The sequence below is a fragment of the Pinus tabuliformis genome, chromosome 6 (genome assembly GCF_031772625.1).
Source record: "Pinus tabuliformis cultivar Carrire ecotype Pingquan chromosome 6, CPIR1, whole genome shotgun sequence".
NCBI lineage: Eukaryota > Viridiplantae > Streptophyta > Pinopsida > Pinales > Pinaceae > Pinus > Pinus tabuliformis.
Window position 1 is genome coordinate 108,378,969 of NC_142292.1, and position 25,399 is coordinate 108,404,367.

The window sequence follows — 25,399 nt, forward strand, 5'->3', positions numbered from 1 at the left end:
ACTTATTTATGAATTAATATCCTTGTCCAAATTAGATAAGTGTCCATCTTGTAGCAATCAAGACAGGTTAATGTTAAGAGAGGTAAGACTAAATAAAGTGTGATTAGGAAACGTTAGTATTCATGATGCTTTATATGTTATTAGGTAACATGTAATATCAAATGTTGATGTTAAAATGCAAAGGGTTAACTCAACTGGTTGTCCTCAATGTTGTTAGGCATTGGCTTAGTTCCATGTCAAGAGGTGCCCGGTCCGAATCCCCTTGGGTAAGGCACACTAGTCTACGCGAATGGGTTTTCGAGGGATGCAATCCACAAATGTGAGGATACATCGCTTCAGTTTCCCCATGTGGTTATCCTTGGAAAAAAATAAACGTTGATGTTAAAGGTTAGGTGGTTAAACCACCCAGGGGCACTACATAAGTTATGCATGATGAATTGTGTGTGAGAGGTAAATTTATCAAACGTTTTTTCTCCAAGGAAAACTTCACAGGTTTCCCTCCTCATTCCCGAAATAATTGTCCAAAAATCATTTATTAATCAATCATATATTCATTCTCTCTCTACCATTAAGTATAACTGTATGTTGCCCTAATTTTCTAACATGGTATCAAAGCACCATGTGATCCTGAAATAAGAAAAACATTCATGAGGCAAAGTTCAGCACCTAGAGAAAATATATCACAAGTTGGCAAATAGCATCTTAGAAGAAAAAGGAAAGAGAGAAAAGGTCAACCCTTTGAAAAAGAGAGAGAGAGGGAGGAAAGGCCAACTCTTTATACACATGGTATAATATATTCATGAATACAAGCATTTATCATGTATCTGAAATAAACCAAGTAAGACAAGAAGCTGAGGCAAATTTGACATCCTAATATAAATCACTGACCTGCATTAACTGTCACTGAACTATTCTGTAAATCTCCAAATATATCTTGTAATTTCATTCCACTTTGAAGCTGCAATAGAAATTATACAAATGGCTAGACTGCATTAACTTATTTTTCAACGATAAAAACTATCTTATAATGTATAGATGAGAAAAAATTGTTTAGTAAGCATAAGAACAATCATCTTCGTTTAAAAGTTTGGTTAACCCAACTGATGATATCAGGACTCATGTATGATGACAAGTTTTGTATATTCTAGTTTTTCTTTACTTATTATCAGAATGAAATCATTTCAACCATGATTTAAGTGTTTTTAATAGAAAGGCAGCAACACTTTATTGTAAAGAATGCTTTAAGATGTTGAATATTGTGTTTTAATGAACCAACTTTGTGATCTTGAGATACTTTACATGAGCTAGTCATAACTACTAAACAAAAATGAAGCATACCTTCTTTACAGCGTTTTGAAGTAGATTCTCAAGGATTCTGGCCCCATACTGCTGTGTACCTTGAACAAGACGTAGAGCTAAATTCAAGTTACTTTTGAAATCAGCCGTCTTGCTTAGTTCTGGTGTGGGAATCAACCCTAAAACATGCTTCAGGAGATCTGTTTTCTTATCACAGCGTCTACAATAATATTCCACATCTAAACCAATACTCCTCACAACCCCTGCTGTCTGGCAAATAACAGCACATTCCAAATGGGCTGCATGCCCACAAATTAAGTCTTCACCCTGATTCCCTTCACATTGGACAAAGTAATACTCCCCTAATTCTTGGTCAATGGACTTCCCACAAAGAATGCAGGAACATTCACGGCAAAAGCCTGACTCAACACAACAGATGTCACAGTCCACGGCATTAGAAAATTTGCCTGTTCCAGTCTCCAAGTGGCATTTTGCATTACCAGCTTTACAATGAATCTTGACAGGTGTCTCTCCATCACATTTTGAATTTGATTCTCTCAAACGCTTTACCGCATAAGCAATTCCCTCTGCAGTAAGAAATTTAAAGTATTCAATCAAACTCATAAATTCTTTGTTCAAAAGAATATACTTCACAACATTTTGCACTTTCCTTAACAGTGTTCTCCTTTTGGTTAGCTTGTGTATTTCGGATTTCCTTCTATTGGGCACAAATAACTATTCTAAAACACAGAACGAGTACCAAGAATAATAAATTTTAAAATATATCTACAACTACTAGAAACAATATTAAGGACCATACTGCAAAATTTGAAATCGATACAATAATAAGAAGTTAAGAATAATATCACTTCAGATACTTTCTACATATCAGTATTGCATCAGACGCAAAAACTGAATAGCCTATTAGAATAATAAATGCTTCAGAGGTACAGATCTAGAATATATGTATAACATACCACAATTTTATTAAGTTTAGTCTAACGTGGGGAAAAATTTAGGTAGACTCTTCAACAAATCGTTTAAAATTTTAAAAAATCAATAGAAAACCAAAATTTCTAGTATATTGAATAACTTGCGGCATAGGGGAAAATTACCCCAAGATTTTCTGTACTAGACATCTGAAATTCCTAGTACAAGCACAGATGCCATGCCAGGCATGGGGAACAAGTTTCCCCTTTGTCCTTAATAGGGAATTACATCAGTTATGTCAGAATTATACAGTTGATAAGCACTACCACTATATCCAATTCAAGCATCATGGGAGAGAACAGACTTGGATCAATGTAGTGTAGAAAATCCACGAAATTCTGATTTGCTACTATGAGCAATTTGAAACATAATTTCTTCTCATATAAACACAGAATTTCTCTACTAAATTTTGCAGTGAAATAGAAACAGAAATAACAACAATCACACAATAAAAACACGATAATTTTCTAGGGAACCCATCTGGGAAAACCCTCTGCTTGATTATTGATAGAAACTGAGCATTAGATCTCTGACAAAGTTACAACTACAACTTGTTTCAATCTGAAAAAACACACCTGTCTTTCCTGCTTGATCTAAGCTTGAAACTCTTGCAAGATTACTGATCCCTATCTGCTCTCTATCAAACTCATAAAAGCCTCAACACACAAGCACCAACCTGTGCTCTCTACTGCCTTGTCTCACCAACTCGTGCTCACAAGACAATGACCAAATTGTGTCTCCGTTCCTCCTTATAAGCACTTTGATTAGGCTATTACTGGCAAGTTCTATTTGAGGAAATTCAAACTGTTGATTGACTAGTTAACAACAGCTCCCTGGTTGTGTTAACTCGTCATTCCTATAATTTCGGAGCCTGACTCAATCTACTTGTCCTTTACCCTAAATAACTCATGGTAGAAGACAATAAACTTGGCATTCCACTAATTAGCACTGGTCAACTGCTTCTTGCACTCATAACTTTTGGGAATTCACCCTAAATTTTTGGAACTCGTGCATGCTCAAGGACAAACTCGTTGTGGTTCCTTTGATTAAGGCACAAATCAAGGAAGGAACCCAATGTTGCACGAAGCGGGGACGAAGCAGGGACGTTTTTTGGAAGCGGGGACACGGAAGCGTCATTTTCCAAAAATCTAGGAAGCGTAGCGTATGCAGAAGCGTCTGCTATATATATATATACTTTTTTAATTTTTTTTGCATTTATACTCAAAACAAACATCCCAAATACCAAATTAATCGTAGAAAACATGAAAACATGCATATTTTTGCATAAATCAAGATAGATATGGCATCCATGATTCCATTGTAGTTACTAGTATGTACAACAATCATCTATATTCTAGCTATTGCAAACATACATCAAATTTTTAAGCATATTATAAAACATAAAACATTTAAACATATTATAAAACATAGAGCATATTATGATTTATCTAGCAAGTGAGCAACTGTCAACATTTGTCATGTCCAAAATTCAAATAATAATGTTTACAGAATATGTCACTTGGTCACTGCCAAGACAAAAAACGTTCAAAATTCAAATTCACAAGCCTACAAGTCTAATGAGTAATCTATGACAAAAAGTAGTAGATTGTGAATATATCTACTAATCTCTCCTCCTTCCACCACGAAGAAAACGTGGCGGCAGGCCTCCACGTGGTGGCGGGCCTCCACGTGGTGGCGGGCCTCCACATGGTGGCAATGAAGAAGATGGTGCCTGTGGAAGTTGTGGCACTGAAACTGATGAAGAAGAACCCCCTATTGTTGGTGTTGAAGTTGAACCATGGAACCTAGGAACCAAGGGACCAAATGGGGGTGGGGGTGGCATATCAACACGATCATCATCATCCTGGAATCGCTCAAAAAATTCATGCAAAAAAAAAAATACTAGTTAACAAAAAAATTAAAAACATGAATTAGAGAAATGCTTTATAAGGAAAAATTGGAAAATTCATACCACAATGGACATACCTGGATAAGAGCATCCTCTAATTGCTCTAATCGCAACATTCCATCCTCCAAATTGGGCTCCTCTGGATTCTTGTCCCAAATCAACAGATCTTTATTAGACTTTGCATCTTCATAGTAATGGGACAACAATCGCAAGTTGTAATGAACATAAACCAAGCTCTCTGCCCGGTCTAAACTCAACCTGTTCCTTTTAACATTGTGGATGAAAGAATAAGAGCTCCAACACCTCTCTGTAGAAGAAGTGTTTACCACCTGTGATAGCACCCGCAATGCCAAAGCCTGTAGAAGTGGAGTACCCCCTCCAAGCATGTTCCACCACTCAAGAGAAGAAAAAGTCTCTCGATCTTTAATTGCATTCATGCTCCCAAATGGACCAGTGTTAAGCGTATAGTTGCTCACCTGTCTCCGTACCAATGCAGCCGCCTCCTCATCAATTTACTCAATGCAGCCATATATTTTCTGTGAACCTCTTGATCTTGGCGTGGTTTTCTCCTGCTTCCCCCCCAAGTGCTGGTGTTGAAAGCCATGATGGATGATAGTATTTAGGTGTCAAAACATATGCTAATGCATGCAATGGAACATTTAGCATTTCCCATCGGTTTTCCACCTCTGCACGAATATAATTGTACAAGGTGGTATCTCTAGGCTCAACAATGTCTTTAATCTGCCCCAACATGCTATCCATTTGCTCATACACCTCCCCAATTACTAGTCGATCTGAATCTACAAACTTGATCATGTAATAAATTGGTTTGGTGAATTGCAAAACATATTTAACCTGTGCCCAAAAGTAACTGTCAAGAACAGTGTCCTTGACTGCATTAGCACCGTCTATGTCAGTGTTAATTTCATCCCATGATTCAGCACACACCAGATTAGTTAAAGCTTGTCTCACCTTCACTAGCCGCCTAAAGGTGAGGTAATAACTAGCAAATCTTGTATTTGCAATTTTAAGCAACTGCAACTTGGAGTAAGTGCCATAGAAGTAGTTTACCCTTGTATGCCCTGTGATGAATTTAATGAGTTGCTTCCCTCTCCTGTAAAGCTCAGTAATCCACCCACATTCTTTGTGCTTCACAATATCATGCATCAAAAGGTTCAATGTGTGAACCAGGCACCCAGACCAAAAGATGTGTGGATAAGTATGCTCAATAATTTTTCCTATTGCCTTACAATTTGCTGCATTATCTGTGATCACTTGAACCACATTATTCTGTTGAAATTTGGTACCGGAGGACAGGTGGTTCCCTAAGGCTTTGATCTTTGGCCTAGGGAAAAGTGTCCAAAAGAATTTAATTTTTCTCCTAAAGTGACTTTATAATTTTTATAAAGTCAAATCTAATTTAAAAGTGACTTTAAGTGATAAAGTTACTAAAGTCTAATTTTAAAGTGACTTTAATAAAATCAATGTAAAATTAGAAAGGAAAAGTGACTTTGGAAATAAATGACTAAGTGGGTCTTTATTAAAGTGGGGTGAATTAAAAAATAGAAAGTGAGATTTAAATGAGCATTTAATCTCAGCCCTAAATCTCAATCTATTTCAGCCATCGGATTTAGGGATTCCCCAAAAGTCACTTAGGGTTAGATTAAAGGAGAGAAAGGAGGAAAAGGTCATTCATTCTTTCATGAGCAGATTGAGAGAAGGAGAGCAAGAGAGCAAGGGAGATTTCTGGACAGTGAGGAGAAGGAGGCAGCAGCTTGGCACACATTCCAAGGCAGCATTCTAGCAAGTCCGTACAGTTGAGTTAGCACACAGTGAAGGGCAGGTTTTGGACACAATTTTCTAGAAAGGTCGTACAACGGTTTTGGCTCAAATTCCAAGGAGGCCGTACAGCAAGGTTGCACAGAAATCGAGGAGCAGAAAGTCTGAAAATTGCTAGCACGTTTTTCAAGGGAGGCCGTACAGCAAGTGGCTGTACCTTGGCACGCTTTTCTAGGCAGGCTGTACAAAGCATTTAACGCTGAAATTTGGCACAAAAATCGAGGAGGTCGTACAGCATTTATTGTTGTTCAGTTTTGCTGTTTGCAAGTTTTTTCAGTTCGCTGTGAGGCACGGAAAACAAGATAAGTTGTAAAAGTTTGCTTGCTGATTTTTTGCTGAATATTTTCTCTCACTGTAAAAAGCATTTTCCAAAAATAAGGAGCTTTCGAACTGGTTTTCCCCAAGAGTTGTAGGGGGTTTTTCCAGGGTCACCTTGACCAAAAATCACTGTGTTTAAATGTGTTGAATGGCTGTTTGTATATGCTGATTTTTATTTCTGCATTTTCCAGCACTCTGTAATTTTTCCAGAATTTGTGTTTTCAGCGAAATTTATTTTCCAGTTGTTAAATGTATGGATATGGGAAAGGGCATTTAACTATTTTGGAGAAATAAGATGAAATTGAAAACCGAGGTGGGAAATGAGAAATTTTTACATGGTATCAGAGGGAGCATGCTTTTCCCTCAATTAACGGAGCATCTTCGGGTATCTGGTATGTGGACAGTGGCGCTTCACATCACATGACAGGAGTCCGTGAGTACTTCTCAGAGCTTTCAGAGAGTGGCACTGATATAGAGGTAGTACTCGGTGATGACAGAGTTGTTAGAGCAGTCGGTGTGGGGACACTGACATTTCAGAGGGAGTCCAAACCTCCCTTGAAGGTGTCAGATGTTCTTTATGTGCCAGGGATGAGGAAGAACCTCATATCCATCTCAGCTTTGGAGGACAGAGGATATGAGGTACTGTTCAGGGGAGGACAGGTGTTGATGTATCCCAGGGGCACTCCAGCTGATTCAGCTAGAGTGATAGGTGTACGCCATGCAAAGGTGTACAAGTTTGCATTCCAGCCCCTTTTGGCATTGAGCAGTAGTACCGACAGCAGAGCTAGCAGTTCTGAGCTGTGTGAGATTTGGCACCGCAAGATGGGGCATATGTATCATGGAGCCTTGAGGACCTTGCGGGAGATCACTACAGGTGTGCCAGATTTCAGTACTGATCACTTTGATACTTGCAGAGGATGTGCGATGGGCAAGTTTGCCAAATCCCCCTTTCTCAATAGTGACAGCAGAGCAACTGGGATTCTTGATTTGATTCATTCTGATGTGAGCGGTCGGATGTCTCATGTTTCCTTGAGTGGACATGAGTACTATGTTTTATTCATTGATGATCACTCCAGGAGGACCTGGATTTATTTCTTGAAGACCAAAAGTGAGCTCTTCAAGCGGTTTCAGGAGTTCAGAGCTCTTGTGGAGACACAGACAGGTCGGAAGATCAAGTCCCTGAGGTCAGACAATGGGGGAGAGTACACCCTTGGAGAGTTTGTTGACTATTGTGCGGAGGCAGGCATTAGGAGGGAGTTCACTGTTCCTTACAACCCCCAGCAGAACGAGGTTGCGGAGAGGAAGAACAGATCCATCGGATGGGCTGCCAAAGCCATGTTACATGATCAAGGGTTGCCATTGTTCTTGTGGGCAGAGGCCTGCAACACAGTTGTTTATTTGCAGAACAAGAGTCTGCATCGTGCCTTGGGGCACATGACTCCGGAGGAGGCTTTTTCTGGGAAGAACCCTGATATTGGTCATCTTCGTATCTTTGGGTGCATTACATACTCCTACATACCCAAGGAGAAGAGGACCAAACTAGAGCCCACCACAGAGAAGGGTATCTTTGTGGGCTACAGTGAGACCTCAAAGGCCTTTTAGATTTACATTCCTGCACAGAGGAAAGTTGTTGTCAGGCGGGATGTGAAGTTCGAGGAGGACAGGGCCTTTAGGAGATCACGGGAGTTAGAGTATCTGGATCAGCCAGACCCTCAGCAACAGTTGAGTCAGTCGCAGGGATCCAGTGGGCAGGGATCAGGAGGATCCGGAGTTACATCTATGAGGATGTCAAGTCCATCAGTGAGCAGTGGCTCGACGAGCCAGAGGGGTGGTGCTTCAGGCAGCATGCAGAGCAGTTCACAAAGCAGTTCACTAGGGAGTCCACTGATGGATAGTTCACACGGTACCTCAGCTTCTACAGGTTCAGGTGCAGGCAGGAGGACAGCAGACAGACAGTCAGGAGTTCAGGCTCCTGATGATGATGAGGAGGAGGAGTTTCATTCTCCAATGGGAGAAGTACGCTCAGGGAAAAGGAAGCCCAAGTGGCTTCAGGACACCTTGAGAGATGCCACATCTGTTGCTGAGCCTAAGAGGTCGGTCAGAGAGAGTAGACCACCTGAGAGGTTTTGTAGCTATATGGCAATGGCTACCAACATCCTTGACTCTGAGCCTTCTAGCTATGAGGAGGCAGCTAGCCAGCAGGTCTAGAGAGAGGCCATGCAGGAGGAGTATTCTTCTATCATGAAGAATGATGTTTGGGAGGTGGTGCCGAGGCCTGAGGGCAAATCCGTGGTTACTTCCAGATGGCTTTACAAGGTAAAGCATGCTGCAGATGGCAGCATTGAGAAATTCAAAGTGAGGTTTGTGGCTAAAGGGTTCTCCCAGGTAGAGGGAGTTGATTATGAGGAGACCTTTGCTCCCGTGGCTCGATACACTTCGATCCGCTCCATTATATCGATAGCAGCAGAGATGGGTTGGAAGATCCACCAGATGGATGTGAAGACTACATTTCTCAATGGTTTCATACAGGAGGAGGTGTACATTGAGCAGCCACAGGGCTTTGAGGTGCATGGGAAGGAGTCCCATGTGTGCAGACTGAAGAAGGCCCTTTATGGCCTGAAGCAAGCTCCCAAAGCTTGGTACTCCAGGATAGATACATACTTGCAGGGGATGGGTTTCACAAAGAGTGAGGCAGATCTGAACCTTTACTATATTGTGATAAGTTAGGAGCCTCTCATTCTGGTGTTGTATGTGGATGACTTGGTCATTACAGGTGCAGAGAGACTCATAGAGCACTGCAAGAGAGATCTTGCGGCGGAGTTTGAGATGAAGGACATCGGCTTGATGCATTACTTTTTGGGTTTGGAGGTGTGGCAGGAGGAGGGGCATTTCTTCCTGGGGCAGGGGAAGTACATTGTGGACATCCTTGGCAGATTCCACATGGAGGATAGTAAACCCATGTCAACACCGATGATCACCAACTGGAAGAAGCTTCATGCTTCGGATTCCGAGTTGGTGGATCCCAAATTGTACAGGCAGCTGATTGGTTCCTTGATGTATTTGGTCAACACTAGACCAGATATTTGTTTTGCAGTCAACACGATGAGTCAGTTTATGTGTGAGCCTAGGAAGGTTCACTGGGTGGCTGCAAAACACATTTTGTGGTACTTGCAGGGGACAGTGGATTATGGTCTGGACTATAGGCAGGGGGATGGAGTGAGATTGGCAGGTTATACTGATTCTAATTGGGCAGGTTGTGCTTCTGATAGGAAGAGCACTTCAGGGTGCTGTTTTGGGTTGGGTTCGGCAGTAGTGTCATGGCTCAGCCGGAAGCAGCAGTCAGTAGCATTGAGTTCAGCGGAAGCAGAGTATATGGCAACCAGTCTAGCTAGTTGTGAGGCCATCTGGCTTCGCAAGATGTTGTTTGGCGTATTTGGTCAGCCGTTGAGACCTTCAGTGATTTACTGTGATAATCAGAGTTGCATTAAACTCACGGAGAATCCAGTATTTCATGACAGGTCAAAGCATATCGGGATCAAATATCATTTCATCAGAGACTGTGTTCAAAAGGGCGCTGTGAAGCTTGAGTATATTCCCACTGATGAACAGGTTGCAGATATTCTTACCAAAGCCTTACCACAGGACAAGCATGACTACTTCAGAGACAAGATGGGTGTGGTGAGGAACACCTTCCTCGGTAAGAGGGAGTGTTGAAATTTGGTACCGGAGGACAGGTGGTTCCCTAAGGCTTTAATCTTTGGCCTAGGGAAAAGTGTCCAAAAGAATTTAATTTTTCTCCTAAAGTGACTTTATAATTTTTATAAAGTCAAATCTAATTTAAAAGTGACTTTAAGTGATAAAGTTACTAAAGTCTAATTTTAAAGTGACTTTAATAAAGTCAATGTAAAATTAGAAAGGAAAAGTGACTTTGGAAATAAATGACTAAGTGGGTCTTTATTAAAGTGGGGTGAATTAAAAAATAGAAAGTGAGATTTAAATGAGTATTTAATGTCAGCCCTAGATCTCAATCTATTTCAGCCATTAAATTTAGAGATTCCCCAAAAGTCACTTAGGGTTAGATTAAAAGAGGAAAAGGTCATTCATTCTTTCATGAGCAGATTGAGAGAAGGAGAGCAAGAGAGCAAGGGAGATTTCTGGACAGTGAGGAGGAGGAGGCAACAGCTTGGCACACATTCCAAGGCAGCATTCTAGCAAGTCCGTACAGCTGAGTTAGCACACAGTGAAGGGCAGGTTTTGGGCACGATTTTCTAGAAAGGCCGTATAGCAGTTTTGGCTCAGATTCCAAGGAGGCCGTACAGCAAGGTTGCACAGAAATCGAGGAGCAGAAAGTCTGAAAATTGATGGCACGTTTTTCAAGGGAGGTTGTACCAATGTTGCACGAAGCGGGAGAGAAGCGGAAGCGCGGAAGCGGAAGCGGAAGCGCGGAAGCGTCATTTTCCAAAAATCTAGGAAGCGAAGCGTCCGCGGAAGCGTCTGCTATATATATATATATATATATTTTTATATTTTTTTGCATTTATACTCAAAACAAACATCCCAAATACCAAATTAATTGTAGAAGACATGAAAACATGCATATTTTTGCATAAATCAAGATAGATATGGCATCCATGATTCCATTGTAGTTACTAGTATGTACAACAATCATCTATATTCTAGCTATTACAAACATACATCAAATTTTTAAGCATATTATAAAACATAAAACATTTAAGCATATTATAAAACATAAAACATAGAGCATATTATGATTTATCTAGCAAGTGAGCAACTGTCAACATTTGTCATGTCCAAAATTCAAATAATAATGTTTACAAAATATGTCACTTGGTCACCGCCAAGCCAAAAAAGTTCAAAATTCAAATTCACAAGTCTACAAGTCTAATGAGTAATCTATGACAAAAAGTAGTAGATTGTGAATATATCTACTAATCTCTCCTCCTTCCACCACGAATAGAACGTGGTGGCGGGCCTCCACGTGGTGGCAATGAAGAAGATGGTGCCTGTGTAAGTCGTGGCACTGAAACTGATGAAGAAAAACCCCCTGCTGTTGGTGTTGAACCATGGAACCTAGGAACCAAGGGACCAGATGGGGGTGGGGGTGGTGGCATATCAACACGGTCATCATCATCCTAGAATCGCTCAAAAAAATCATGCAAAAAAAAAGACACTAGTTAACAAAAAAATTAAAAACATGAATTAGAGAAATGCTTTATAAGGGAAAATTGGAAAATTCATACTACAATGGACATACCTGGATAAGAGCATCCTCTAATTGCTCTAGTCGCAACACTCCATCCTCCAAATTGGGCTCCTCTGGATTCTTGTCCCAAATCAACAAGTCTTTATTAGACTTTGCATCTTCACAGTAATGGGACAACAATCGCAAGTTGTAATGAACATAAACCAAGCTCTCTGCCCGGTCTAAACTCAACCTGTTCCTTTTAACACTGTGGATGAAAGAATAAGAGCTCCAACACCTCTCTGCAGAAGAAGTGTTTACCACCTGTGATAGCACCCGCAATGCCAAACTCTGTAGAAGTGGAGTACCCCCTCCATGCATGTTCCACCACTCAAGAGCAGAAAAAGTCTCTCGATCTTTAATTGCATGCATGCTCCCAAATGGACCAGTGTTGAGCGTATAGTTGCTCACCTGTCTCCGTACCAATGCAGCGTCCTCCTCATCAGGGATTAATTTACTCAATGCAGCCATATATTTTTCGTGAACCTCTTTATCTTGGTGTGGTTTTCTCCTGCTTCCCCCCCCAGGTGCTGGTGTTGAAAGCCATGATGGATGATAGTATTTAGGTGTCAAAACATATGCTAATGCATGCAATGGAATATTTAGCATTTCCCATCGGTTTTGCACCTCTACACGAATATAATTGTACAAGGTGGTATCTCTAGGCTCAACAATGTCTTTAATCTGCCCCAACATGCTATCCATTTGCTCATACACCTCCCCAATTACTAGTCGATCTGAATCTGCAAACTTGATCATGTAATAAATTGGTTTGGTGAATTGCAAAACATATTTAACCTGTGACCAAAAGTAACTGTCAAGAACAGTGTCCTTGACTACATTAGCACCATCTGTGTCAGTGTTAATTTCATCCCATGTTTCAGCACACACCAGATTAGTTAAAGCTTGTCTCACCTTCACTAGCCGCCTAAAGGTGAGGTAATAACTAGCAAATCTTGTCTTTGCAATTTTAAGCAATTGCAACTTGGAGTAAGTGCCATAGAAGTAGTTTACCCTTGTATGCCCTGTGATGAATTTAATGAGCTGCTTCCCTTTCCTGTAAACCTCAGCAATCCACCCACAATCTTTGTGTTTCACAATATCATGCATCAAAAGGTTCAATGTGTGAACCAGGCACCCAGACCAAAAGATGTGTGGATGAGTACGCTCAATAATTTTTCCTGCTGCCTTACAATTTGCTGCATTATCTGTGATCACTTGAACCACATTATTCGGACCAACATCTTTGATTGATTTCAATAGGAGATCTGCAATGTTTTGTGCAGATGCAGTGATGGAGGAGGAGTCATGACATGCAATAAATACTGCACCACTAGAAGAAACACCAAGAACATTTATCAAATGTTGGTTTCTAATATTTGTCCACCCATCTGATACAATGGATACCCCAGAATCTACCCACTCATTTGTAAAACGTGTCAAAGCTCTTTGAACCTTAGCTTTTTCTCTTTCTAATAACACTGTTCTAGCTTTCTCATAGTTGGGGGCCTTGTATCCTTTTAGGGCTTCATTGATGGCCTTTACCATTTCATGCCAATAGGGAGAGCGAAGCACATTGAATGGTACACCGCAAGCACAAAGAAAACGGACTATCTTTCCATCCACATCATCCCTCCCAGCAACATTAAGGAAATCCCCTATTGTTCTTCTACCTCCAGAGCTTGCAGAAGTACCATGAGGAGATGAGCAACTACCAAATTTAGAGGTTGCACTTGATTCAGAATGAGTTTTTTGTTTCTTGTTTTTTTGTTGTGCAGCCATCTCTATTTGGATGTATTTTATTCTTTCTTCAGTTGAAATGTTTGGGCAAATTTGTACCCCCACAGAACCCTTTTTTTCATCACTGTCCAGCACCCCACAAAGATGCCTCCTCAGACGGGTATATGAACCACAATATGGTTTTCCTCCATGACAACCATGAGGGCACACAAATTTGTAAGATCCACCACCCTTTCCCCCATCAAGTTTGGTCACATAGTTCCACAAGGGTGTTGATGTAGCTTTCCCATCTTGTGTTTCAGTGTCCCCTTCAAGTTCATCCCCTTCCTCTTCAAACCCTTCCTCCTCATCATACATTGGGTCACTACTATTAGGACCATCACCAATGTCCTCTTCTGTTTCTTCCCTTCTATTCCTCACCCTTGCCATCATTAAAACCAAGAGTGGAATGATACATAGAAGCCAAAAGAACACCATCTTGGAATATGGATATAGGTGGTGGACAACGGCAACCTGTAAATAAAGGAGCAAGTAGAAACAATGGGAAAGAGTAGGAGAGGGAGGAGAAAAATACAAAAAAAATTTCAAAAAAACAAGGGAGTTTGGGGTTTGAACTTACCTCTTTAGCTCTTGTAGATGAAGTCCTCCAAGCTCTTGCTCCAAGCTCCTCCTCCTTCTCCTAGCTCCTCCTTCTTCACTCCTCCAAGCTCTCCTCTCTTCTCCTCTCCTTTCCTCTCTTCTCTTCTCCTCTCCTCTCTTCTCTTCTCCAACTCTCATAAACTCAAAGTGAGAAAATGAGGAATGAATGGGGGCTTTATTCTTTTCATTCCTCACCTTAACCTCACCCTAACCTCACCCTAACCCACCCCCTTAAGGTTGAGTTAACTTAACTTTAAAAAAAAAATTGTTTTTCTCCCTTGGGCGCGCCCCTTTCCGCCGAAGCGTACGGAAGCGTGCGTGAAGCGCACGCTTCCTGCTCCGAAGCGCCACGCTTCGGCGGCCCGAAGCGCCGTACGAAGCGCGCTTCGGAGCCGGCGCTTCGGAAATTCCAGGAAGCGCAAATTTTTTTACGAATCGCGCTTCCTAATTTCCGAAGCGCGCTTCGGAAGGCGCTTCGTACTGCGCTTCCGTACGGGGCGCGCTTCGGAGCTTCGGAGCGGGGGGGGGGGGGGGCGCTTCGTGCAACACTGGGCTGTACACCAAGTGGTTGTACCTTTGCACGCTTTTCTAGGCAGGCCGTACAGTAGCATTTAACGCTGAAATTTGGCACAAAAATCGAGGTCGTACAACATTTATTGCTGTTCAATTTTGTTGTTTGCAAGTTTTTTTCAGTTGGCTGTGAGGCACGAATAACGAGATAAGTTGTAAAAGTTTGCTTGCTGATTTTTTGCTGAATATTTTCTCTCACTGTAAAAAGCATTTTCCAGAAATAAGAAGGAGCTTTCGAACTGGTTTTCCCCAAGAGTTGTAAGGGGTTTTTCCAGGGTCACCTTGACCAAAAATCACTGTGTTTAAATGTGTTGAATGGATGTTTGTATGTGCTGATTTTTATTTCTGCATTTTCCAGCACTCTGTAATTTTTCCAGAATTTGTGTTTTCAGCAAAATTTATTTTCCAGCTGTTAAATGTATGGATATGGGAAAGGGCATTTAACTATTTTGGAAAAATAAAGTGAAACTGAAAACCGGGGTGGGAAATGAGAAATTTTTACATATTCAGACCAACATCTTTGATTGATTTCAATAGGAGATCTGCAATGTTTTGTGCAGATGCAGTGATGGAGGAGGAGTCATGACATGTAATAAATACTGCACCACTAGAAGAAACACCAAGAACATTTATCAAATGTTGGTTTCTAATATTTGTCCACCCATCTGATACAATGGATACCCCAGAATCTACCCACTCATTTGTAAAACGTGTCAAAGCTCTTTGAACCTTAGCTTTTTCTCTTTCTAATAACACTGTTCTAGCTTTCTCATAGTTGGGGGCCTTGTATCCTTTTGGGGCTTCATTGATGGCCTTTACCATTTCATGCCAATAGGGAGAGCGAAGCACATTGAATGGTACACCGCAAGCACAAAGAAAATAGATTATCTTTCCATCCACATCATCCCTCCCAGCAACATTAAGGAAATCCCCTATTGTTCTTCTACCTCCAGAGCTTGCAGAAGTACCATGAGGAGATGAGTAGCTACCAAATTTAGAGGTTGCACTTGATTCAAAATGAGTTTTTTGTTTCCTTTTTTTTGTTGTGCAACCTCCTCTATTTGGATGTATTTTCTTTTTTCTTCAGTTGAAATGTTTGGGCAAATTTGTACCCCCACAGGGCCCTTTTTTTCATCATTGTCCAGCACCCCACAAAGATGCCTCCTCACACAGGTATATGAACCACAATATGGTTTTCCTCCATGACAACCATGAGGGCACACAAATCTGTAAGATCCACCACCCTTTCCCCCATCAAATTTGGTCACATAGTTCCACAAGGGTGTTAATGTAGCTTTCCCATCTTGTGTTTCAGTGTCCCCTTCAAGTTCATCCCCTTCCTCTTCAAACCCTTCCTCCTCATCATACATTGGGTCACTCATATTGGGACCACTGTCCTCTTGTGTTTCTTCCCTTCTATTCCTATTCCCCATTGCCATCATTAAAACCAAGAGTGGAATGATACATAGAAGCCAAAAGAACACCATCTTGGAATATGGATATAAGTGGTGGACAACCTGTAAGTAAAGGAGCAAGTAGAAACAATGGGAAAGAGTAGGAGATGGAGGAGAAAAAATACAAAAAAAATTGTCAAAAAAATAAGGGAGTTTGGGGTTTGAACTTACCTCTTTAGCTCTTGTAGATGAAGTCTTCCAAGCTCCTCCTCCTCCTAGCTCCTCCTCCTTCACTCCTCCAAGCTCTCCTCTTTTCTCATCTCCTTTCCTCTCTTCTCTTCTCCTCTCCTCTCTTCTCTTCTCCAACTCTCATAAACTCAAAGTGAGAAAATGAGGAATGAATGGGGGCTTTATTCTCTTCATTCCTCACCTTAACCTCACTCTAACCTTACCCTAACCCACCCCCTTTATGCTAAGTTAACATAAATTAAAAAAAATTAAAAATTAAAAAAAAAAAAAAAATGATTTTTTGCCTTACGCGCGGCCTCTTCCGGAAGCGTACGCTTCCTCCTTCGAAGCGCCACGCTTCTGACGCCCGAAGTGTCGTACAAAGCGCGCTTCGAAGGCCTGGAAGTGGCGCTTCCATACCACGCTTCCGAATTTCCAGGAAGCGGCAAAAAATTCGGAAGTGGCGCCTCCGAATTTCGGAAGCGCACTTCCGGCCAAGCTTCCTAGGCGCTTCCGTCGGGACGCGCTTCGGGGCTTGGAACCGCGGGGGGGGCGCTTCATGCAACATTGCAAGGAACCCTTTCTTGCTAACATTTTCAACACTGCCTCTTAGGGAGGAAGGTGTCCCTGGAAGAACCTTGTCCACCTGGATCTGTCTCCAACATGACCGTGTTCTCCACTGCTGCAGCTGCTCCCTCTGAACTAGAAGGCTTCCCTGCTTTCTTCTGTGGAACTTGCTTTGAAGTCCTGTTCTTTCCCACCGTACTCTATGAGTGCATCACTTCTCTATTATGAGCACTTCCTACCTTGCTGCTCAAGGCTGCTCCCTCTCAAAGCATGCAACTCCAGCTCTACAATCTGCCACTATCAGTGAACACAGCGCCTTTAGGTCACTAATCCTTGGCCCAAACAGTCTGCCTCTAGCTACTCCTTTGTCCATTAAGGATGACAACTCATAATGTCTTCAACAAACTGCCCACTAGCACTGATATGGCTGCTCCATCATTACTGCCTTTAGGGACTTCTGGGACTAGCCCCTTATCAACCATATGGCTCCTTTCATCAGCTAAACTAAGGCTCCCATTAGAATCTGCCTCCTAACAGCGCATGACTCCATCTATGAACACTATACTTGAGGTCTTCAACAAGGTTGGCTTCTCACAGCAAATAAGTCCATCTACCCACTACATACCCACCCATTCGAAACACCATTCACAACTTCGTTTGTGAGCACATAAAGAAGTTCAACACCTTTCTACAAAGATATGCTCATGCGACTCCATACAATCATGAGGATGTTAAAATAAAGTTACTTGTCCTTACATTAGAAGTGGTCGCATTGGATTGGTTCCATGCAAATCCAGATAATGCTTTTGACTCTCTGCGGGCCCTCACTGATGCATTCAAAGATAAATTTGGGGACAAAAGAGAAGGAAAATATTTGGTTAAAGAGCTTAATTCTATTAAGAAAAGGGAAAATGAGACAGTTGAAGAATTCAACCAAAGATTTAATGGTATTCTAAAGGATATGACTCAAGATTACAAACCCCCTGACAAGACAGTATTACAGCAGTATCTTGAAGCCTTTGGTGTTGAAACTCAATATGAGATTAGACCTGTCAAGGTTGCCACTTTAGCTGCTGCTCAGAATGTTGTTGAGGAATTAGAAAAAAATAAGAAAGCTTAGAGTAAGTCAGAAATTCCTGGTTTTGAAAGAGGTCCAGTTAAGGGAAAAGAAATTAAGGAGATAAAGCATGATCCCATTAAAAAATTAACGCAAATGGTTAAGGCAATGAGAATTGAACATGCTCAACAAATAAGTGCCATGCAGTATAGGTTGATTCAGATGGAATGAAATCAAGTGCAGAATATTCAACCTAGAAATAATAATAACAATTGAAGGAAACAATAATCCATGGCCAAGAAGGAATCTTCCTAATGATCAGAGACCTCCTACTCTGCTTGAGTCTACCAATATTGTTGATTAGCACATCTTATTTTGCAGATCGTGTGAAAGCTTCCATGAAGAAAGTGTGTGCGCCATTGCTAGAAAAATATTGGATGAAGCAGCAAATGAACAGATAAATAATATTTGCCAGAATTCTTCCAGAGAAGGTCGTTGCACAGATATGATTTCTTCATCCTTCACCATAAATAACTTCAGTGACGAAAAGGATCCTATCACAAGTATATGGTGAAACTCCATTTCAGGAACTAATTCTGGAAATTGCTAGAAGTAAGGGTTACACTTATCAAAGAAAAGGCAAAGACCAGAATCAAAGCAAGCAGGTTGCATCTAAAAGGTATAAGTCACGATTAAAGGTTGATTAGGCTACATGGATAAATAGTATTAAGATGTTTGTCTCGGTCTTGGAACTTTTAAAGATCACTTCACAAAGAGTTGCATTCTTCAAAGCTTTGGGTATGGCTCAGCGAGATAAAATTGATAATAACCCAAAGGATGAAGAAATTAAATTTAAGAAATTGAACTGCTACATGACTAATGAAGATCATCAGCCTTTCTTCCTTACATTAGAAGTTAATGACCAATTACTTCATAATTATATGCTAGATTTTGGGGCTTCGACAAATGTCATGACTAAGAAAGTTATGGATCAGCTAAATCTTAGAATCTCAAGACCTTATCACAACATTTGTTCGATGGATTCTAGGAATATTGAAGTCCTTGGTGTGGTTAAAGATTTACAGGTTTCCTTGGCTGACTATCCATACAAAATCATCACCATGGATATAGAAATTATTGATGTGCCAGATATATGGGGAATGCTTCTATCAAGGAAGTTTGCAACAAACTTGGTTGGATCCATTCAGATGGATTTATCATATGCCACTATTCCCGCAATAGCAGGTGGTATGCTCAAGTTATAAAGGGAAGTAGAAAGAAGATACATGTTGAAATTCCCAAAAGACCAGAAAATGGTGAAGAGATTAAGCCACAAGATAATCCACCGCATTATGAGGCCAAGTTCATCCAGCCAGTGTATCACTTATTCTCATCTCATATTCCATCCCATCTTCCAAGCAGAAAAAGAAGAAGGCTTCAGTTTGACAGAGATGTGCAACACAATGATGAGTATCTACATCAACCAAAAAGGTTAAATTTCAGCAAGGGACATATGACAAACAACCAATTGATCTACTTGTATGCAAACAGATGTTCCAAATTGTACCACAGAGATGATATTTGATACCATGGGGCATCCTTTGTATAGTATCTCTAACCCTACTCCCTTTCATTTATATCATTAATTAGTTTTCTTTTTATGGACTTATGTTTTAGGTCTTTACTTTTCAGTTTGTTAAAGTAGAGTTTTTCTATCCCAATAGATATTCTATGTATGCATGGTGATTTCGATTCTAAATGGATATCTATTTGATGGACTTTTGTTTTCTTGGTTATAGGATTCTGGATTCTCACGTCACTTCATGGAAGCAACGTGTCCCCATATGGAGCCAAATGTTGCACACATTTTGTCACAGTTCCAAGGAAGCAGTTGTACCAAATTTTTCAAAGTTCAAAATCATCAGTGGTCAACTTATTATGTCATTGTAAACAAAATTTCTGCAAATTGTAATGTAAATGATGCTAGTACGACCGTTTAATTATGTAACAACCTAGTTAAGCCTATGATTTTGGCGACCAATTTCATCCTAGCAAGTTTTTCGTCTCACCACATTATGTGTTTCTAAACACAAATAATCGGCAGAGTTTTTTCCTCCAGGTATAACCCCAAAGCTAGGGTGGAATTTATTGTCAAAGTCTTGGGTGAGTCCTAGTGTTCTTAGTAAAGTCTATTATAAAAGTGATTTGGGAATAATTTAAGTTATTTGGCTTAATTATTTTATTATAGATCACTTAGTCTACAAGATCATATTGTGTCGCAAAATTGGGTAAATATTATGAGAGTCTATAACGATTGGATATTCCCCCTTTGAGAGTTGAATTTGTATTATCTGACATAAAAATATTTTAGTGCATGGTCCCTCGCAATCAGACACCATGGTTAAAGTATTTGGGGGTGGAAAAATAATTAATCCCCTCTTGTGTCAATTAATTCATTTTTCTGGAAAAAATAAAATTAATTCCTAGGCCAGAAATTAATTAATTTAGAGTCAACAAAAAAAAATTAGAGAAATTAATCTCCAAGTGAAAAATGACCAAAAAATTCGTGGGTCACGAAGAAGTCAATTTTTGGAGGTCCCCCACCAAGGCAAAAATGGAATTTTTAAGAAAAGTTAAGCCCTTGGACCTTGTTGATTAAGTCAAAGTCAAATTTTTGAGAAAATTAATCCAAAATAATTATTTTTGGATTAATAAAAAACGGTTTTAATGAGAAATTCGAAAATTCTTCAAAAACAAGTATTTTCAACGACAAAGATTAGAAGTTGATCAACTATTTATTGATGGTCGAGATTATTTTGATGGGGATCAAGCCAACTAACCGTTATTTTCCACTTGGAGGGATTTATCTATAAATTAGAAGCCATTTGCTTCTCAAGACACAATGATAGTGACTCTGGTCTAAATGTAATTTTGTAACACTGATGTGAAGCCACTGTTCTGCTGGAAAGGTTTGAAATTCATAATAAAAGACTTTGGGGTTCAGTTCACGGTATCTTTGTCTCATTAATCTGTGGTACATGTTGGGTATGTGCTTTCCTATAATGTGCTTCAATATTATATGAATTGTTATTTCATTTGTAGATGATAGGAACATTCTATTGGTAAGTTTCGGGTTTATCTTAGGTGATCTGATTCATTTTATGATCTAAAAAATTTCTTTTAAGAAATATATTGAGTTTGCAGGTTCCCCGACCCTTAGGTTCCAAGTTCACAGACTATGGGCACGGGCCGACCTTGTTTGGGCTTCAGGAAATTTATGTGAATTTCTTACTTTGCTAAGGCTCTATCTTTCGAAATGCATCAAGTTATTGTCATTATCATAAAAAATATTCTTCAAAAATCTTTCAAGCATTGTATAATTGTATATATTTTGTAAATAATTTTTTGTATATAAATTTTTCTAACCCTTGTTGTGCAGCAACTTGGATTTGGGATTTATTTTCAAATTTTGTATATATTGGAGTTTTGGGTATTTTTATTTTCATTTGTGTAGGTGAGAACCAAGCCATTTGAAGAAGATTTGTTGGGGTTTGAGCTAGATCTAGGCCCTTCAGGGTAATATTTGGTCTCCAAAAATTTTTGCAGGGCCAGCATCAAGAATTTTGCAGTGATTTGGGTGATTTTTGAAGATCTTAAGCAAATAAAATTTTAGGGCAAGGATTTCAAAATTTTTAGGGGCCTCTAACCCTAGCATCGCCCTTCCAAGCCTTGTTGTGGCCTCCTCTTTCTATGGTAAGCCGCAGGCTTTGATAAGCCTTGATCCCCTTGTCGTCTCCCCTTTTTACTTAGCCGTCAAGCCCTAAGAGCTTTCTTCCCTTAACCGCAGGCCCTTAGGGTCTTGGCCTTTCTCCTTAGCCCCTGTCATGGGTTTCTTTGGCCCTTGTAGGCCTGGACACAAGCCTTGGCATCCTCTCTCCTCCCTCCTCCAGCCCTCCTTCCTCTTCCCTTCTCCCTTGGCCTCCTCTTCTCTCCTCTGTCTAGCCTCTGCGCCCTCTGCTACCCTCTTTCCTCCCTCTTCCTCCTCTGTCGTGGGCTTTCAGCCCCTCCTCGGCCCTCTATCCCTAAGCCGCAACCTTCTTTGGCTTGTGGCAAGCCTCTAGGGCCTTCTTTTCCCTAGCCATGAGGCCTATCAAGCCTCTTGGCCTTAGTCGCAGGCCTAATAGGCCTTGTGGCCTTTCCTTCTTCTTGGCCCTCATTACCATTTTCAGTCGGTGTGGGTGGTTAGTTGATTTTCAAAGCTCATATTTGGTGGCTTTGCAATGAATTGGAATCACATTCTTGTGGTTACAGATAGTCCTTCTTTGGAGAAATTTTGGAGAAAATCTTCAAGGCCCAAGGCCTAGGAGTTTGGTCTCTTAACCCTCCATATATCATTGTTTTCTATAGCAAGAATAAAAACTCATAACAATGTTAAGAAGACACATTTGTCATTAAATTGGTATAAAATCAACTCATAAGTGCCTAAGACATTAATGAATTAATTGCATGAGTTTGGGCATCCATCATTTGGCCAACTTCATGATTTATTGATGATTGTTACACTGCTTACTAAGGTCTGAAATACATCATTGGCATAAACAATTTTTCATTGTTTGCATTCTATATCAAGTACTCTAATCTAACTCAAGAAGAAGTGGTGATTTTAGCACTTTTTTGTCATTCAGTCATTTATTAATTCACTGTTGTCATAAAGATTCATCTATTGCTCATTAGATGTGATTGGAATATATGTGACATAGGTTCGCTCTTGTTTATTGCTCATGGTGTTAGAGATTGGCTTATGTTGTTCATTGCTAGCATCAATATACTATCAAAGCTAACGTTGTGTTTCCTTGTGAATCTCATAAGTATCAAAGTTCATAATCTTTGTAATTCACTCCCTAAAGCACATAATCTAATAATTTTGGTTGCCTAATAAATCTAAGTACTCAATGGATATTGATATCTATTGTCTTTGAGGTAAGAATTTTGGTGAATAGTGCTTTCATTATTGTCACACTCGTTTCATTATCATTATATTGATAACTTTACATTGGCATTAAAGTTTCTAATTGCAAGATTGGCATTGTCTAGAGAGCATTGATCTTACTGCCAAAAAATCATTGGCTAATTGTTCAAAGTAAATAAGCGCTCTAACTGTCATCTTCATGGTTGATATCTATTGTGGATATTTGGAGTATTGGTGATCTATATTGAGCGATTTTATCTCTTGTTGGCACTTGTTAATTTGACACACACTCTTGTGGTTGAGATTGTCCCTTATTCTTAATTGATAAGTACTTATTGTCATAATTCAAAATCACTCATAACTAAAGTGCTTTAACATAAACAATCTTAGCTCAAGAACACTCAATAATCTTGCACTCTCATCCTAAGGCTAGAATTGCATTAATAATTTACCCCCAAGCATAAGCCTGGTTGATAGAAAATAGGACCAACTTTCTCATCTAGCTTGAAGAGCCGAGCACCTCATTAGTGGTTAACACGGTGACCTTGCAATCGTCAGAGCCACAATGTCTGCAGCGCCAGAGGCACCGGGTGGTTAGTACCTAAGGGGAGGTATCATTAATCAAGCCTTTGCTTACTTACGCTTGGCCTCTTTCTCGCAACCTACTCTAGATACTAGCTTCAAAATAGTTAAGAGGGAGGGCACACCTAGAATAGGCAAATAACTAAAATAAACCAAGATCTTGCATCACAACTAAGTCATAGGGATTGCATCTCATCTAAGATAGTTAAGCATCCATTAAGCAGTAGTCATTCATCAGTCATTTGGTCCTTAATATTATAAAGCAAGTTGACTCCATTAGGCACTAGTCTCATTAAGAATTTAATGGTATCCTTAAAAACTTGCTAAATCAACCAAGTGTCTATGCCATTCAATCGTGTCTCCCAAACTCGTTGGTTGCCAAATTGTCCTTCATTTCGATCTTCCATAGGGACTACCCCCTGTAGCCTGTTGTTGGGAGACAACTAGAACGGAGAGGTTGGGGATCAGAGTGACGGCCCTCGACCTGAGTCGGCGTCGCACCGTGCCTGTACAGTGTGAGCGACAACAGTATTACTTCATTCAGGAGGAGTTGCGAGACGAGGATCTTCATCCGAAGAAGAGGACTTCAAATGATGATGTGGCACTTGCAGCACGAATGAAGAGTAAGCAGGACTTGAGTAAGATCAAGTGTTTTAACTGTGGCAAAATGGGTTATTTTTCGTCGAGATGTCCGATGAAGAGGAAGACAGGAGATGACAAGAAGAAAGGGAAGCAAGTCATCAGTGTTGCCACTTCTGCTGAGATAGATGCTCTCACTAGGAGATTGGAGGAGGAGGGCTTTGTCTTGATCAAGGGAACATCGATGAGGCTGCATGGTACGTGGACAGTGGTGCATCGAAACATATGACAGGGTCACAAGGCATATTCAAGGCTCTAGTTGAGTGGGACTCAAAGTTGCACATGGTGTTGGGCGATAAGAGTCGGAAGGAGATCCAAGGATTGAGAGTTAGGCCATTCAGGATGGAATCAGGAAAGGTGACATGAGTCCAAGATATTGTTTGTACCAGGACTCAAATATAGCGTGATATTTGTCTCAGCGATCGAGCAGAAGGGGTTTGAGGTCTTGTTCTAGGATGGGAAGGCAAGATTCAGGCCCAGAAGCTCTAGCTCCACAGGTGTTGTGATTGGAGTTAGAGAGCATGGTCTATACAGGCTAACGAGAAAGCCTATGGATCATGGGAAGAAGAAGCAAGAGGACTAGGTGCAGGTTCCAGAGAAGCAGGTGCAGGTGCACGTGCAAGCTTCAGAGGAGCAAGTATAGGTTCCAAAGAAGAAGGTCCAGGTTCTAGAGGCTTAGAGGGAGTTGAGTTCTAGAGGGAGTTTGCAGGTTCAGAGGGAGACTTTGCAGCCCAAGAAGAGCACATGGTCAATGGGGAGCAAGGGTGCTCCTACAACTGCCAAGAAGGAATCATGGAGGGATTGGAAAATGATTCAGGAGAAGAAGAAGAAGAAGCAAGATGCTTCCAGTGACAACGACACTTCCGAGAGAGGTGTAGTTCATGCTATAGGGATTGTTGCAGTAGTGAGCACCAACAATTGGGTGAGTGTTGCGAGTAGTGATGATGATGATGAGCTACTTCCTAATCTTGGAAGTACCTCCCTCGTTAAGAGGGAGTGTTAATTTTTGATAGTTTGGGAGGTACTCCAAGCCCTAGGGTCAACACAATAGGGCATTGTGGGCTTGGAACCCAAGGTGTCAGCTTTGCACCCAAGCTAATGGGTGTGAATCCATGAGGTCTACTGGACATGTGATGGATGGAGATGATAAAGGACGTTGAGAGGAATCCAACGCAACGAAAATCATCGAATTTCGAGTTGTCTATGTGGAGATATGAATTTTTGAAGATATTGTGTGGGCTTGTGACACAAATTTAAGTTCGACTTGATGTTTTAGTGACCTTATGATAGTTGGCAAGCCCTCTTGAAGTGGTTCATTGGAGCCCTTGTAAAGAGTATAAAAACAAAGGTGATTTGAGTCATTTCAACTTATCCCATGTGCACAATTCATACAAATACA

At 40.6% G+C, this 25,399-nt stretch overlaps 2 protein-coding genes across 2 annotated transcripts in view; both read right to left on the reverse strand.

The window, feature by feature from the left end:
* Positions 1-25,399, reverse strand: part of LOC149257535 (uncharacterized) — a 198,926-nt gene that overhangs the window by 93,185 nt on the left and 80,342 nt on the right. Inside the window, exons 2-3 of the mRNA XM_089414417.1 lie at positions 1,339-1,883; positions 889-958 (exon numbers count right to left, since the gene is read on the reverse strand). Coding sequence (XP_089270543.1) covers positions 889-958; positions 1,339-1,883 — 615 coding nt within the window. The remainder of the gene's footprint in view (positions 1-888; positions 959-1,338; positions 1,884-25,399) is intronic.
* On the reverse strand, positions 11,069-13,475 carry LOC149257537 (uncharacterized). The gene is made up of 2 exons (XM_089414411.1): positions 11,628-13,475; positions 11,069-11,505 (listed from the first exon to the last, which is right to left on the reverse strand). The coding sequence occupies exons 1-2, from the start codon at positions 13,395-13,397 to the stop codon at positions 11,302-11,304; spliced, it is 1,974 nt and encodes a 657-aa protein (XP_089270537.1). The 5' UTR covers positions 13,398-13,475; the 3' UTR covers positions 11,069-11,301.